Raw genomic sequence first — 17,621 nt, forward strand, 5'->3', positions numbered from 1 at the left:
ACAAACTTCTAAGAATTCTCTGCTGGTGGAGAGAGACAGGACCCTCCTTGAACAGAACCCAAAGCCATGTCCTAGAAAAGGGAATAGAGAGATAAAGGCTGGTCTTGTCCCAGCCACAATGACAGAGTAGGCTAAAAGGAGGAATTCTGCTGAAACAAAACAAAACAAAAAACTAGTATCAGCACACGGAAAAACTTCTTTCTTAAGAAATACTGTTCTTGATAAAGCTTCAGTCAGAAGTTATTTTAGGAACAAAATGTTCACAAACAGAAGATTAAAAAGGGATAAAGGGAATTATCGAAATATTTTCATTTTTTATCTCAGAAAATGCAAGTTACTTTTGTATTTCTATGCTTAGGGTGAATTAGGTTTAGCATTGAATGTTTTTAAATTGTCAAATATTCAAAAATATACTAGGCCTCATTAGTTTTACTATCATAAAAAACCCAGGTTTAATTTCCCAATGAGAAGACAGCCTCTGATTTTTCAAGAGACATAATATGAAAACGGACTTTGGAACCAGACGCCTGCTTTTAGTTTTAGGTCTGGTTGCTAGTTATGTGATCTTGGACAGATTAATAACCTCTTTATGTCCTAATGATTTCATCTTAAAATGAAAATAATAATTACAGTTACTTCATAGAGTTATGAAAGGGCTACTTAATCTATATAAAGAATTCACAGTGCCTGGCATACAGTATATGCTCAAGAAATGGTAGATGTTATTGTAATAAGATATACTTCTTGTGTTCTTAGAAAGTAAGTTTACAGGATGTTCTAAATACTTGAGGATTATAAAGATATGCCCTGTTAACTTGTAAATGAGATAAAATAAAACCTCTAAGAATTTAGCCTTAAAATGAATAAAAAATGAATCACCCGAAAGATTGCTTGAAGGTACAGTGTAACCAGTTTGAAATCATTACGATATCTTAAGAACATATCAATCAAAACAGTGTTTGTTCCTCTGGGTGGATAGGATAGTAGTTCCAGGCCTTTAGGTTTTATGACTCAGTTTAAAAAAAATAAAAGAGGACCCAATGAAGTGCTGCTAACTTTTCAATTTACCAAAGACGAGTGTGAAAAAGATCCACCAGTCTCTTGCCACCATCATGGCGTAAAGGAAAAGATGTTTTGCCATAAAAAATAACAAATGCCGTATTCTCAGAACAAACACAATTGTTCCCATAAAGGCCACTAATCCAGAGAGATATTATTTTCTTTTCTTTCAAAATAGGTGAAAATCTCATTAAAGGCAAGCAACACTCTCTTGGACTAGCCCTCGGGTAAGAAACAAAGAATCACAGAGGGAAGTGTTGGAACTGCCCATTCTCTAGGGAAAAGGAAGTTTTAGCATCAGTCTTTGACCACTTCTAATGTGAAGATAAACATAGGAGATTTAGGCATCTGATTTTGAGTACTTCCTGTCACTACAATCACAAAGCGGCATTCACTAGACAGCTGATTCATTGGTTTCTCCGTGTTTGATTTCATGTTCATGAAGCAGCCTTCTAAGTTCCATGTAGGTCTGCCAATAGGGAGAGAATATGTTGACTCCGTGAACCTTACTTTATTTATTTTTTTCTGGCCATGCCATGTGGTTTGAGGAATGTTAGCTCACTGACCAGGGATCGAACATGCACCCTGGGCAGTGAAAATGTGGAGTCCTAATCACTAGACAACCAGGGAATTCTTAACTCCACAACTTTAAACATTTCTGGCAAGTCACTGGAGTCCAGAAACATGGGTGGATCTGGAGAGCATTACCCTAAGTGAAGTAAGTCAGAAAGAGAAAGAAAAATACTTTATGATATCACTTATATGTGGAATCTAAAAAAAAAAAAGCAAACTTATGAATGTAACAAAAAAGAAGCAGACTCACAGATACAGGGAGCAAATTAGTGCTTAACAGCAGGGTGAGGGAAGGGAGGAGGGACAATACAAGGGAGGGGAATTAAGTGATACAAACTACTAGGTATAAAATAAGCTACAAGGATATATTGCACAGCACAGGGAATATTGCCAACATTTTAAATATCTATAAATGGAGCAAAACCTGTGAAAATCGTGAGTCACTATGTTGTATACTTGAAACCTATATAATGTTATACACCAACTATACTTCAATAAAAGAAAATTCCCTGAATTTACTTCCTTCTAATTTCTCCTTTCCTTCACAGGCCAAGTTTCCTGGGGGAAAAAAAAAAAGACAATATTCATTGTCTCTGTCCATTTTGCCATCTGTCATTGTCCCGTAGTGTATTGTGAGCTGGCCCTATCATTTCATTGCAAGTGTTCTTCTTTACTAAAGGCAACAATAATTCTTAGTTGCAAAAGCCTACAAAGACTTTTCTGTGCTTATCGTATCTCTCACTTGATAAGCACTGGCATTAGAAATATTTTCTTTGAACTGTTCTATTTTAACTTCTCTGACATCTCTCTGCCCTCATTTCCTGTCTTCTCTGGACTCTCCCTCTTGGTCTTTACATGCTCTAATTCTTCTTCCACCCCCTAGAGTGTTCTCAGGATTTTTACCCACTCTAGAAATATTCAGAGGGACCCCATCTACACTCATGACTTTCATTATCATCTATTAGCCCATGACTTCCAAATATATATGTCTAACTTCAACTCTCTATCTGGCCAACTGCCCCTGGACACATCCACTTCAAACTCAACCCAGTTCCCTATTGTGGGAAATGGCATTTTTGTCTAACCAGTTACCCAAGTCAAACCCTAGGAATCTACCTCGATGATTACTTCTCTCTTTTTTTTTTTTTTTGGCTGCACCATGCAGCATGTGGGGATCTTAGTTCCTCAAACAAGGATCAAACCTGTGCCCCCTGCAATGAAAGCAAGGAGTTTAGCCACTGCACTGCCAGGGAAGTCCCTTTCTTTCAAATCTCCTTCAGTTTTCAGAAGTAACAGGTACTATCAGTTTCACCTCCCAGACGTCTCTCCTACTTGTCCCTTTCTCCCTATGCCCATTGTCATTGCCAGCATGACTAGTTCCTGAACATCTCTCATGTCTTAGATCGCTTTACCTTATAAGGCAGCCGCTATCAATGCTCATTCTGTGGCAGAACTATTTGAGAAAATTAAAAAATAAAGGCAAATGCTCAATGACTCACCCCAGAAATTACTTTTAGTTGAGCCCTAGGCTTTAGTATTTTGGAAAAGTTCTAATACGCATTTGGGACTCCAAACCACAGCTTTATGGTCTTCATAGATGAATTGGACCATACAGAAATAATCTAAGAAACATCAAAGTGACTGAAGGCTACCAAAATTATGTCATGGGTCTCTGGTAATTATAGCCTTAAGCAAAACTAAATAAACAAAAGCAAAACCAAAAACCTCTGTTATTTTTGTTATAATTGATATATTGGATATAGAATCAAAGTAATGCACTGCATCTTCAGTCACGAAAGGGTCAATAGATTATATGAGCACATGACATGAATATTGGAGAATGCATGACTTGTTCAAAAGGCATTCTGATGCCAATTTTTTAAAAGCATCTAAGAATGGCTAAGTGACTAAGTTGTGGCCAGTGGGGAAGGGAAATTGTGGCGTGGCTTATAAAGAAGAATTCTGAAAATGACCGTCCACCAGCATATTCCTTTTCTTTACCTTTTCCCCTCCTTTTCTTTTATGTGGGACCACCAGCAGCCACCTTGGATGGTGAAGTAAGCATGAAGCCAGATACCAGTGGCAGACAGTAAAACAAAAAGAGGAGCCTGGGTTTTTGATAACTCAAGAGTTGCCGTAATGATCCTGGTTTGTCTATGTTTAGACTTTTTATGCGATGATTAACCAGACTGCTATCATTTGGCCTCTCTGCTTCATTCAGCTAAACCTGATGCTGTTACAATTTTTGAAGGTACCTTTAGGTATTGTTTCTTAACCAGACTTTACCATTTTCTTGACTGCTTATTTATTGTTGTGGAAAAGAAAGAGAATGAGAGAGGGAGAGAGAAAGAAAGAACCTGGTATTTCAGAGTGATCTGGCAAGAGAGACAGTATCATTTTATGGTGGAGGTGAGTGAGTAAGAAAATAGCTTGGAGACAGATGTAAAATGATTAGATAGCATGGGTCTTTTTGGGGAAAGCTTTTTTCCCCCCTCTCTTTCCCAGATTCTGAGGACATGAATGTTAGGTCTTTTGTCACATGGATCCCTGAAGCCAAGGTTTTGTTTTGTTTTCAGAATATTTTTTTCTCTGTTGTTGAGATTGGGTGATTTCTACTGTTCTAGCTTCTTGCTCGCTGATTCTTTCCTCTATTCTGCTGTAGAGCTCATTCTTTGAGGGTTTGTTTTTTCTTTCAGTTATTACATTCTTCAACTCCAAATTTTTCATTTATTTCTTTCTTGTATCTTCTTCTTCTTTTTTTTTTTTTTTTAACTGTGCTAATGTGCTTAGTCACTCAGTCACGTCCGGCTCTTTGCGACCCCATGGGCTGTAATCTGCCGGGCTCCTTTGTCCATGGAGATTCTCCAGGCAAAAATACTGGAGTGGGTTGCCATGCCCTCCTCCAGGAGATCTTCTCAACCCAGGGATCAAACCCAGATCTCCCACATTGCAGGCAGATTCTTTACCATGATAGCCACCAGGGAAGCCTGTAAATACTGGAGTGGGTAGCCTATCCCTTCTCAGGGGATCTTTCTGATCCAGGAATTGAACTGGGGTCTCCTGCATTGCAGGTGGATTCTTTACAGTTGAGCTACCAGGGAAGCCCTATCCGCCCCCCCCCCCCTCCATTTAAGGGTATTCTAACTGCTTATTGAAACATTTTTTGATGGCTGCTTTAAAATGTTTTTCAAATAATTTTAACTTCTCTGTCACCTTTGTATTGACATTTTCTTTTTATTAGTTTGCAATCTTCCTGGTTCTTGGTATGATGAATAATTCTTATTGAAGCCTGAAAGCTTTGGGTATTGTGACATTCTGGATCTTATTTTAATCCCCTCTTTTAGCTGGCTTTCCTGACACTGCTCTGGTGAGGGAATGGAGGGGGGCATTGTCTTTGTTAATGCCTGGTGGGGATAGAAATCTAAGCTCCATTTTTTGCCTCTGTTGATACCTGTTGGCGGGGAGGGGGGCGGCAGCCAGGGCTCCTCGTTGCTCTTAAGTGGTAGTGGGAGTTTCAACTCCCCACTGGGCTTCCACTGATATACCCCTAGCCTAGAAGGGTAGGAGTGTTCCCTAGGTGGCCTCCACTGACACCATGGCAGTGAGGGGTGGCCTCCTTACCTCTGATGGTGGAGGAAGTCCAGTCATTCCACACGGCCCCTCTGACTCTGACTGTCAGGTGGGGATGGAAGGCTCACCACGTGGTTTCCAATGACATCTTGGGGATAGGGGAGAATGTGTGAATGGGTACTTGTTACTATCCAGCAGTGGGAAAAATCCTGCCTTTCTACTTGGCTTTCTCTGAAACACACGAGTGGAGCTGAAGTGTAGAGAGATTGGGCTGTTAAGATGTTGGGGTGTCTCATTATGGCCTTGAGGGTGTGGAAGTTGGTTCCTCACCTGGCCTTTACTGGCGTGAGTGCGACTGGGGCCGTAGGTTTTTATTATATGGTATTTGTCTGCAGTAGTGTGGTTATTTTCTAAAGGTTTTCTATCTTGCTGCTGCTGCTGCTAAGTCGCTTCAGTTGTGTCCGACTCTGTGCGACCCCATAGACGGCAGCCCACCAGGCTCCCCCATCCCTGGGATTCTCCAGGCAAGAACATTGGAGTGGGTTGCCATTTCCTTCTCCAAGGCATGAAAGTGAAAAGTGAAAGTGAAGTTGCTCAGTTGTGTCCGACTCTTCACGACCCCATGGACTGCAGCTCACCAGGCTCCTCTGTCCATGGGATTTTCCAGGCAAGAGTATTGGAGTGGGGTGCCATTGCCTTCTCCATTCTATCTTGCTAGGCTGCCCCTTTTTTTGGCCCTTTGGCTAACAAGAGTAGTCTTTTACTGGGGCATTTGGGTTTGTGCTTCTTGGCTATTCGGGGTTTCTGGTTTTGGGATTCTCCAGTACCCAGTATGTGATATAAATGCTAAATGAAAATCCAAGAACTTGCCTCTGTGTTCCTATTTGGATCTTGAGGTCTCTAGCTAGTATGCCTTCTTTTATTCACTTTTCAGAGTCTTCTTATTGTTACAGAGCAAGGACTTGTGTGCTCACTGTGCAGAAAACCAAACTCTGATAGAGAGTATTTGCAATAAAGTAAGGGTTTATTTGCTGGGTGCCAAGCAAGGGAAAGGCAATGGCACCCCACTCCAGTACTTTTGCCTGGAAAATCCCATGGATGGAGGAGCCTGGAGGGCTGCAGTCCATGGGGTCGCTGAGGGTCGAACACGACTCAATGACTTCACTTTCACTTTTCACTTTCATGCATTGGAGAAGGAAATGGTAACCCACTTCAGTGTTCTTGCCTGGAGAATCCCAGGGATGGCGGAGCCTGGTGGGTTGCCGCCTATGGGGTCGCACAGAGTCCGACATGACTGAAGTTACTTAGCAGCAAGCAAGGGAAACAGGCAGCTAGTGCTCAAAACACCTGAGCTTCTTGATGGCTTTCAGACAGGGTTTTTAAAGACAGTATTAGGCAAGAGGGCTATAGAATGCATAATCAGCTTGTGGACCTTCACATCAGTTGATGGTGAGGATAACATTTCAGGAATCTCAACTTTCTGATTTCAACCAGTCTAGGGTCTGCCTGCTTGCAGTCAGCACGTAAGTCACCATCCGCTATCTGGGTGAGGGTCTTACATTCTATTGAGCAACTCAAAGATTTGCATCAGGTTGTTATCAATGCCCCGTTAGGAGGGATTCCTATGATTAATCATTCATTAACTGCTTGAGCCTGCTCTTTAGAACCCAATGAAGGCCATGGAAACGAAAGAGTTTTTTCCTTTCAAATAAGAAATGGGGGACATGCAGGGGCTTTTGTACCTGGGAAGACCCTTCAGGGTCCTGATCAGTTTCAACTCTCCCTTCCCCCCACCCTTTTTCTTTGACACTCCTCAATCTTGAGGGGTACAGGGGCAGGATAAGAAACGGAATAAAGTTCTGGATAGAGAGATTAATCATAGACCTACTAAGGGAATTTGGTTTTAGAGGGACTTGGTTTCAGTATGTTTATTTTAGATGTAATGTCCAGAGTTTTCAGTTGTACTGTGTGGGAGGAAAAGAGAAAAATACATCTACTGCATTTTCCCAGAAGCAGAAGTAAAGATCCTATAATGCACTAAAACACAATTTCAAGCAAAACTACACGGCAGTGATTTAGGGAGAAGTTACAGGGCCTTTCCAGCAAAAATATCAGGAAGGCAATCAAGTAAAGCCAGACACAGGAGTAACTGTTTTTTCAGATACATTAAGATCTGTAAGCACCTTTAAATAGGAATAGTTACTTTAAAAAATCAAGGTGCTTATGGGAAAACTTTTATGAAAATCTCAGAGCCTTAATTTATGAAGCAACATAGGGCTTTTGAGAAACTATACTAAACTACATGATGTAGGAATATGGAGAAATTATAACTTACCCCTGGTCCTAGTTGAGCAAAACAAATCAAACTTTCAATGCCATTCAGTCCCTTTTCAAAACCAGCACGTTCATTTTGTTTTTTAAAAAAATTAAAAAGCTCTCATGTGCAACCTTAGGTCTGCTTCCTCTTCTTTCTGAGTTATTTCTTCTTTTCCTTTCAGTCCTAGGAGAAAGCAGTTAATAAGAGGGGACTTTTGTAAAGAAAGATTCATTTTCTGAGAAGAGAGTCCTACAAACAATTTAGAGAAACAAGCACTGTAGCTCACAATAAAAAAGACAAAAATCCATCTGATTGGATATAAAGTCTCAAGAGGACTGGGATACAAACTTAAGGAGTTGGGAGATCAATTGATATGTGGGCCTGTGTTCTAAATACCTCTGCTATGTAGGCTCACATAGTTGAAAGGCAGACTGCATGTCAACAATTATATAAACCTGTAGTGCTACATTGTAGCACTAACAATTGTAGTTCATTGTTTGCAGGAGGTCTATTCAAGCTGAAACCTAAATAAACCAGCAATAGATGATCAAGTAGGAAATGCTCCAGAAACTAGTAAGTAGATTTGGGTGGGGACCCAAATCTAGGAGACTGTCCCCATGGCTGAAATAATGTTTTCTTTCCTATCTTCCTCCTTTCCTTGGTTTTGGTTTGTGTGGAGTAGAGGGCTGGGGTGGAGAAAAAGTCAAAGAAAGGAACTGCTTCTCTATCAGTTACAAACAGCGACCTTGCACTCTGTACCAGTTTTTGGAAACACTGCTACCATGCCAAGAACCCGGAGAGAGCATACTTGGAAATCATCCAGTTCCTTTAGATACTTTGAACTCCTATGTGTGGCTACAGTGGAGGTTAAAAAAAGTCAAATCTGTTGATTCTGCTACATAGATCAAAAGGTTGGGTAAAAACAACCTAGGCAAATGAATAAATAAAATGAATTCAGGGGAGTGGTTTCTATTGCCCTAGTCTATTCTCACTCTTTTTCCTTCTGTACTGTGCGGTGTGCTAAGTTGCTTCAGTCCTGTCCAACTCTTTGTAACCCTATGGACTATAGCTTGCCAAGCTCCTCTGCCCCTGGAATTCTCCAGACAAGAATACTGAAATGGGTTGCCATGTCCTCCTCCAGGGGATCTTCCTGACCCAGGGATGGAAACTGTATCTCTTACCTCTCTTGACTTTGCAGGCGGGTTCTTCATCACTAGTGCTACCTGAGAAGCCCCTTCCTTCGGTACTATGCTATGCTATGCTAAGTCGCTTCAGTCGTGTCCGACTCTGTGTGACCCCATAGACGGCAGCCCACCAGGCTCCGCCATCCCTGGGATCCTCCAGGCAAGAACACTGGAGTGGGTTGCCGTTTCCTTCTCCAATGCATGAAAGTGAAAAGTGAAATTGAAGTCACTCAGTCGTGTCCGACTCCCAGCTACCCCATGGACTGCAGCCTACCAGGCTCCTCCGTCCATGGGATTTGCCAGGCAAGAGTACTGAAGTGGGTTGTCATTGCCTTCTCCGTCCTTCGGTACTACTTTTCCATTAAAAACAAAAAACAAAAAGCAAGTCTTTGTTTTGGGTGTCCATGGCTCCCAAACCTTCCATGGGGTCAGTGAGGAAATGAAGCCCTGTAATCATCGCCAAAGGTTTCAGAGATTCAAATATGTACACTAAGCACAGATAGAAGAATGAATACATCTCCTTTCTGACACACAAACATACTTTCTGCACTTTCATTTGCCTTTCAGTTCAGTTCAGTTGCTCAGTTGTGTCTGAGTCTTTGCGACCCCAAGGACTGCAGCGCGCCAGGCTTCCCAGTACATCACCAATTCCCGGAACCTATTCAAACTCATGTCCATCGTGTTGGTGATGCCATCCAACCATCTCATCCTCTGTCATCCCCTTCTCCTCCAGCCTTCAATCCTTCCCAGCATCAGGATCTTTTCCAATGAGTCGGCTTCTCGAACCAGATGGCCAAAATATTGGAGTTTCAGCTTCAGCATCAGTCTCTCCAATGAATATTCAGGACTGATTTCCTTTTTGATTGACTGGTTTGATCTCCTTGCAGTTCAAGGGACTCTCAAGAGTCTTCTCCAACATCACAGTTCAAAAGCATCAATTCTGGAGCTCAGCTTTCTTTAAATTAAATGGATGCAGAATTTTCAAACATTAGAGAAATATATATTTGAGGAGCAAGTTCCTAGCAATTCTATACTTCGAAGAAAACAGTATTGTTTTCCTACAATTTTTCAAATATGTGGAGAATCTATTCGGCAAATTAAAATAAACTGAATCTGGTAAAGTTACTGCATTCATGGTAGATTTCTGCGCAATGAATAGACACTAAAAACACAAATGTTAACATCAAGAGGCCCACGTTTTATTGAAGTTAAAACGGGATCACTGTTTTTGGAAAGCATGGGAATTTCTGCTCTTGCTTAAATATTGCAGCAGCTTCCGCGAGCCAAAGTTCCGTCCTTGTCTGCATGGAAGCAACACGTGCAGTTATAACACTCGAAGAGGCAGTTCTGAGGGGCAGGTGTGGCAAGGAGGCGCTGAGTGACAGCCACCGCCTCCCACACGCCCTCTGCGTTTTGGTAAACGAGATTCCAACCCGCAGTCCGTAAATAAGGGAGGAACTTGGGGGGCGGGGTCATGGAGGTATGCGCCCTCCTATTGGTGGTTCACAAAGGGCGGAGAGACCTGGGATTTCTGATTGATCTCTTTCCCTGTCTGTAAGGTGATTGACGGCGCTTGTCCCGCCGGGCCACGCCTCTCGGCTCCGTGCTCCTCCCCTCCCGGGTAGGTGTCCCCCCCCCTGAGCAGCAGAGCGCGTGCGCCAGCGGCCCCACGCCGCCGCCGAGCCCGCCCGCCGTACCACGCACCCTGCCAGTCAGTGGGTGAGCGGGGAGCCGCGGAGGTCACTGTGGGGAGGCGGGGCGGGGGCAGCATGGCAGCCTCCTTACGGCTCCGTGGAGCCGCCTCCGGCCTCCGGTATTGGAGCCGCCGGCAGCCTCCGGCAGTGGCCAGCCTTGCAGCGGGTAAGGACCTCGCTCCTTCTTCCCCCGTCCCTCCTCCAGTCGCCTGCTTCTCGCTCCCTGATCGGAAGAGGTTTTTTTCACCGGAGGCGCTGCGATTAGATCGGGGCTTAAAACCCAACATTTTGGCTGGTTCCAAGGCCTAGGCTTTTCTGCGGCCGCGGCTCGCGCCGCCAGTGCGTCTCTTAACTCTCTCCACCTGGATCTATATGAATAGGGATTAGCGTCCTTCTGGGACTTAGTAATGCGAAGAGCTTGGGATAAAGGGAGGAGTGTTTGGGTCCGATTCGTGCCTCTTTAGAGTTAGGAGTTTGAGGACAATTGGAGGGCCCAGCCCCACGGGCGACCCCGTACCCACGCCGGCGACCCCTGGCCTTGCAGCGCTGGCTGGCCTTTCAACGCCCCGGGTGGGCGCGCCGTCTGGCCGCAGGACCTGATTTTTGTTAAACTACCTTAACTGTTTCAGATGTTTTTACACAAATGGAGTCTATACAAGCCAGATGATCAGTCTTTCCAGCAAAGTTTTAAGTCACCTTTGGGTGGCCAGGCGGGCTCCTTACCCTTCCCCCCAGCCCTCCAAGTTCTCTGTAACTGTGCCACCTGAAGATGGCACTTCTGTCAATTTATTAACCAGAATACTTTGTGTCCTTAAAATTGTGGCCTGAAGCTATCCTGCTTCCGTCCCCTTCCACCTTCCGTATCATTATAACTTATGGAAGCTAACCATCGATTTAGGAAGAAACAGGTTTTTTTAGACCCACAGAGAACTAATAGTCTTTTCATTTTTCAGAGGAAAGAACCTAAAGCCTCTCGGATAAGTGAATTAGGATATTACAACAGGATCTAGAAAGTAGTCCTTGGTTCTTCCTGATTCCTGCACGTTTCTTCTACAGCAGGATTCCTGTTTAACTGAAAAATTGGTTGATTTGTGCGGACACTGCCATTGTCTTCTTGTAAAATTTTTTAGTTTTGACAGTGTACTGTTTAACACTCTCATACTTGCGAGTTTTGAGAAAGCCTTGGTATTAATTTTTTTCTGATCCTCACTGAAAAAAAATATAGCAGGCTGAGAATTGAGTTCTTAACAGACTCCCTTTCTATCCCTCAGTAAAAACCTAAGCAGAAGAGTGGATTTCCTCTCTGGTTTGAAAAAAGAAAGCTCCCTGTGATGAGAGAAAACAGATGTCTGATACAGAATCACACTAATAAGATACAAACTCACAGAATTTGTCAAACTTGAGTATAACCACTGCTTGATCTACATCTATTGAACTACAGACAATGCCTCGCATGTTGGAGATATTAAAAAAAACCCAACACTTTTCTGCAGTAGTAAATGTAGCACCAGTTTTCAGATGAATGTGTGATTCTTTCAGTTTTGATTAGTCAAAGAAGGCATATGTGGCTGTTTAGTGGTTTTACAAGGTGTTCTAATGATATTTTAATGAACCCTTGAAGTACCTTTTAGAGTTACGAAAGTTCTTAAAATTCATGGAAGAGGATCAGAGGCCTTTGACTATAATAAATGCTTCTCTAGACTGGAAAGGCCTACCTTGAAACGTTGATAGACTACTTTGGCATATAATGTTGTTTGCCCAAATACATTGTAATAATATAGATATATGACAAATTTTGAATTTTTTTTTTGATGTGTGTGTGATGATTGTTTAAAATGCTTCAGTATTCTTACTCTTGAATTGTTTTAAATGTTTTTGTTAATTTACTACAAAAGTGTTAACTTTTTTGATGTTGGAGTCTTAAAAATTACATGCCAATTTGGAGTCTAGGGACATTAAGAAAAACAGCCAAGTTCAAATAGTAACATTATTTAGTGTTCTAAATTCTGTAGGCTGTTTGCCTCCATGGTATGTTCAACATGTTTTTATCATGTGGAGGGTAATATTATAAAGATCTGTACAGTTATTTACTGTACAGTTTGAAAAAAATAAGATCTAGTAGTTACTGGTTAATAGCATATCTTAATTTTAATATTTAAAGCATTAAAAAGGAAATAAAAAAATGAGAAGCATTAAACTAGCCATACATTACTATTGCATCACCATTTAATAAAAGTAAGTTTTGTGTTTTATCTTAAAGGCAATTAAATTTAGTTTCAGACTTCTTTGTACAGACAAAAAAATTAACAGATGTTGACCCTCTATAGCCATTGTGATTCACTAACAAGTACAAGTAAAAATAAATTTGTAACAGATCATCTTAAAGTGACCACCTGAGCAAAACTGGAATGGGAAAATTAGCCAGAATTATAGACAGATATGGGAATACATTTCTTTATTATTGACGCTGTGTGTGTATGAAATCTGCTTTAACTCCTTGTGTAAATAAAACTAATGGCATTTTTTTTCTCTTTACATTAGCTTCTAGGGTTGCACATGAAGCTCTGAGAAGCTGCACATGACCTTGGGACCAAAAGTTGACCTTAAAATTGCATAAGGAAAATACATTTGACCTTTGAACAAAATGGGTTTGAACTGCAAGGGTCAGCTTACAAATGGATTTTTTTCAATGAATTTGTACTACAATTGGTTTAAGCTGCAGATTTGGAACCATGGATGTCGAGGACCAACTACAAATTATATTTGGATTTGTGAGGAGCATCACAAAACCCCCACTTGTTCAGAGGTCAACTGTATTTCTAAAATAACTTGATCCAAATAATAAAGGCCTTTATAGAGTCACTATTCTTAGTCTAATAATAATTAGCATTAAAGCAAAAGGAATGCTCATGACATAATATGTGATAAAGTAGGACACCAAGTTGTATATACAACATGTCTCATGATATAATGTAAAAAATGCATTCAGAAGACTGGTCGGGCTATACAAAAAGCTAACTGGTTATTTTTGTGTAGTGAAATTAACTTTTTCCCTTATGACTTTATTAGTTGTTGTTCAGTTGCTAAGTCATGTCTGACTCTTTGTGGCCCCGTGGACTGTAGCACACCAGGCTCATCTGTCCATGGGATTCTCCAGGCAAAAATACTGGAGTGTTGCTATTTCCTTCTGTAGGGGATCTTCATGACCCAGGGATCTAACCTGTGTCTCCTGCATTGGCAAGCAGATTCTTTATCACTGAGCCACTAGGGAAGCACCTTTTTCATATTTTCCAGTTTTCTACAATGAATTACTTTGATGCAAGGGAAAAAAAACTTTTGGAAATATAAAATAATTAACCTCTTACCAATTTTTGCATTTTTATACTTGGAGTAGCCTGATTTGGGTTCACAGTGTTAACAAGATATGGGTAATTTTGTCCATGTCCCATTGGAGAAAGAGGTCATAACCTGTAAATTTACAGCTATCAATTTAGAGTTTAACTTTGCCAAATTTTCTGGCTATTTCTTCCTCCTATGTGGTGGTATTGAGAATCACAGAGGTTTGCTGATTAGATACAATCGTTTCTTTAATCTGTATTTCATTTCCTAGTACATGTTCATATTTTTCAGAGCTTCTCTAAATCTTTTACTCAGTGTTACCAGTCTGTGAACAGTCAGTTCAGAGAGATGGCAGTACATAAGTGGTTTAAATAATGTGGAGCTTGACTCTAGGTCCGGGAGGAAAGGATTTGGAGAGTAAACCTGAAATGTTTGTTTAATGGTTGCTGCAATACCAATTAAATTAATTCTTTGCTGGATCTATTTTATCATTACCTTTTGTTTTAGCATTGATTTCTATCCCCATTTTTGTGTTTTTCAGAGTTTATATATAGTAGGAGTCAGCACACTGTGGCCCAACAGCTGAACCTGTTTTTGTAAATAAAGCTATATTGGAAAATAAGCACAACTACTTGTTTTTATATTGTCTATGGCTGCTTTGAAAATGTAGTGGATGAGTTGAATAGTTGTGACAGAGGCCTATGGCCCCAAACTGAAATTGTTTACCCCTCACCCTTTAGGAAAAAGTGTGCTGACCCCTTACATATAGTGTATATTCCTAGAAATGTAATTACTGTTTCAAAGAGTATGCACATTTTAAATTTAAATTTTATAGTAAGGTTCAAATGTAGATCTTTTTTTCAAATTGCTGTCTAGGATTGATATAAAATACAATTCTACTGTGTACAAGACTATATGTTTTTATCAGGAATAACCAGTTATGCATTTTATCAGAGAAACACATTTGTCCAGCTGATAGGTAAAAATGATACTACGTTGTTTTGTTTGCATTATTCTAATTATGACAGAAGTTGAACTTTTTTTAAAAGTTTTTTTTGGGTATATTCTGTTAACTGTCATTTTGTGATTTTGGCATACTTTAAAACAATGGGTTATTTAAATTTTTCTTATAGATTTTAAAGTTATTTGCATATAAAGTAAAATAGCCCTATATCTATCTTGTGTTTCAAGTGTTCTTCCTAGTTATTTGTGTTTGGTCATGTTTTTGATTTTTTTTTTTTTGTATATAGATTTGGTAAGTTTTCCCCCTGTGTTTTTTCATGAAAAACTTCAAACATGAAGTATTGAAAGAATAATGCCACAAACATCTATGTACTCTTTGCTTAGTGTCAATAGTTGTTAACCTTTTGCCAGGTCTGCTTTATTTCTTTCCAACATGTTCATATCCCACGTGTATTATTTGAAAGTAAAATGCAGACGCCATGACACTTTCAACCCTAAATGATTCAGCATGAATCTCTTAAAAACTGTCTCCTACATAACCAAATTACCACTATCTCAATTAGCAGGCTGCCCTGGTGGCTCAACGGTAGAGAATCTACCTGCCAATAGGAGACGTGTGTTCGATCCCTAGGTCAGGAAGATGCAAAGATCCCTAGGTCAGGGTTGCAAAAGGAAATGGCAACCCACTCCAGTATTCTTGCTTGGGAAAATTCCATGGACAGTGGAGCCTGGCGGACTGCAGTTCATGGGGTTGCAAGGAGTCAGACATGACTTAGTGACTAAACAACAACAACAAGGCAATTAGAACTTCCTGATATCATCCTAATGTACAGCTTATATATAAAATTTCATAATTTTCCTTAGAATGTCTTAATGCTTCCTTGGCACCTCCCCAATCCAGATCCATCCATATTTCACATGTTGCATTTGGTTGATATATCACTTTAGTATCTTTGGACTGAGGAATGTCTTCTCTTGGTTGTTTTTTTGTGAACATGTTGACTTTTTAAAAACAGCTTTATTGCGATATAGTTGACCTACAATAAACTACACATCTTTAACATGGAGAGTTTGATGGGTTTTGACATGTGGGAAACCATCATGACAATCAAGGTAGAGAACATATCCATTCACCCGTTTCCTGCCGATTTCCTCATACCCCTGAATTCTAGCTTGACAGTCATTTTTTGTTTCAGTCCTTTAAAGATGGTGCTCTCCTATTTTCTCACTCATTTTGATTCTGACAGTAGATCTGCCTTCATTCTTATCTTTGCTCCTCTGTACGTAATGCCTTTTTTTCTGCTGGTTGCTTTTGAACATTTTGATTATGACATGTCTTGTTGCAGTTTTTTTCATGTTTCTTGTGTTGGAGTTCATTGAGCTTGGATGCGTGGGGTTTATGGTTTTCATCAGATTTGGAAAATTTTCCCATTAGGTCTTCACACACTCTTCCTGTCCCCAGTTTGCTTTCCTCTCCTTTGAGGATTCCAGTTTTGTTGTGTGTTTGGCTGGTTGAAGCTGTCTCACGGCTCACTGATGTTTTTGTTTTTTTTTTTTAATTCTTTTTTCTCTCTCTGTATTGTGTTTTGGATAGTTTATTGCTTTGTTTTTAAAGTCTTTTCTTCCAGTATTTCTTCCATTATTACATTATAATGAGGCCTATTACTGTGTCCTTTTATTACTATATTTGAAATATTTTTCCTATCTGTATTTTCTATGGCACCACCCTTTATTAGTTCTGAACTTAACTGTGGACTGAATGTTCGCAGCCCTCCAAAATTCATGTGTTGAAATCCTAATCCCCACTGTGATAGTATTAGGAGCTGAGGCCTTTGGGAAATAACTGGGTTATAAGGTTGGAGCCCTCATGAATGGGATTAGTGTCCTAAACAGAGGCAGGAGAGCCTGTGTTGTCTCTCTGCTCTCCAGAGATACAAGAAAATGGGTCATCTACAAGCCAGGAAGTGGGTTCTCCTGGATACTGAATCTGTTGCCTACCTCATCTTGGACTGCCCCAGCTCCAGGTCTGTTAGAAATAAATAACCTGTCATTTAAGCCACACAATCTCCTTGGCTGGAGAATCCCAGGGGTGGGGAAGTCTGGTGGGCTGCCGTCTTTGGGGTCGCAGAGTCGGACACGACTGAAGCGACTTAGCAGCAGTAGCAAGCCACACAGTCTGTGGTTTATTTGTTACAGCAGCTGGAATGGACTGAGACTTTAGATAGTCACTTTTATATTGGTTTTTCTGCCTCCAGGCTGCTCTTACAGTTTAGTTTTTGTACACTGCTGCTCTGTTTCTCTCCTTTTAAAGCATGGGTTTGATCAGGTCATTTATCTCGCTCAGCCCTTTCAGTAACTACCTGTTTTAGTCTGTTTGGGCTGCTATAAATAAATACCACAGACTGGGTGGCTTATAAACAATAGAAAACTATTTCTCACAGTTCTGGAGGTTGGGAAGTCCAGAATCAGCGTGTTGGTATATTTAGTGTCAAGTGAGGGCTCACTTCTTGGTTCAAGGACAGCCATCTTTTCACTGTGTCCTCACAGGGTGGAAGGAGACAAGGGCACCCCCTGCGGCCTCTTTTGTAAAGGCATTAATGCCATCCTGAGGGTTCTTCCGTCAGGATCTAATAATCATTGCCTCAAGGTCCCACCTCCAAATACCCTCACATTGGAGGTTATTTTTTCAACATAGAAATTTGGGGGTCACCAAACATTGAGTTTGTGGTACCGCTACTTGCTTACAGAAAGTGAAAGTGTTAGTTGCTCTATGGTGTCCGACTCTGTGCAGCCCCATGGGCTGTAGCCCACCAGGCTCCTCTGTCCATGAGATTCTCCAGGCAAAAATACTGGAGTGGATTGCCAAAATACAGTCAAATTGTTTATAGCATACTTTCCAGCCATGTTATGGTTGCATTTTTT

General features: G+C 40.9%; 1 protein-coding gene across 2 annotated transcripts in view; it reads left to right on the forward strand.

Moving 5' to 3' along the window:
* The first annotated feature begins 10,354 nt into the window (after positions 1-10,354).
* Positions 10,355-17,621, forward strand: part of HIBADH (3-hydroxyisobutyrate dehydrogenase) — a 250,374-nt gene continuing 243,107 nt past the window's right edge. Inside the window, exon 1 of one of the 2 annotated variants that reach the window (XM_061414279.1) lies at positions 10,355-10,563. In XM_061414279.1, coding sequence (XP_061270263.1) covers positions 10,473-10,563 — 91 coding nt within the window. In that variant the 5' untranslated portion in view covers positions 10,355-10,472. The remainder of the gene's footprint in view (positions 10,564-17,621) is intronic. The other variant, XM_061414280.1, reaches the window with a different exon arrangement.

Source organism: Bos javanicus, chromosome 4 (genome assembly GCF_032452875.1).
Source record: "Bos javanicus breed banteng chromosome 4, ARS-OSU_banteng_1.0, whole genome shotgun sequence".
In the NCBI taxonomy this organism is placed as follows: domain Eukaryota; kingdom Metazoa; phylum Chordata; class Mammalia; order Artiodactyla; family Bovidae; genus Bos; species Bos javanicus.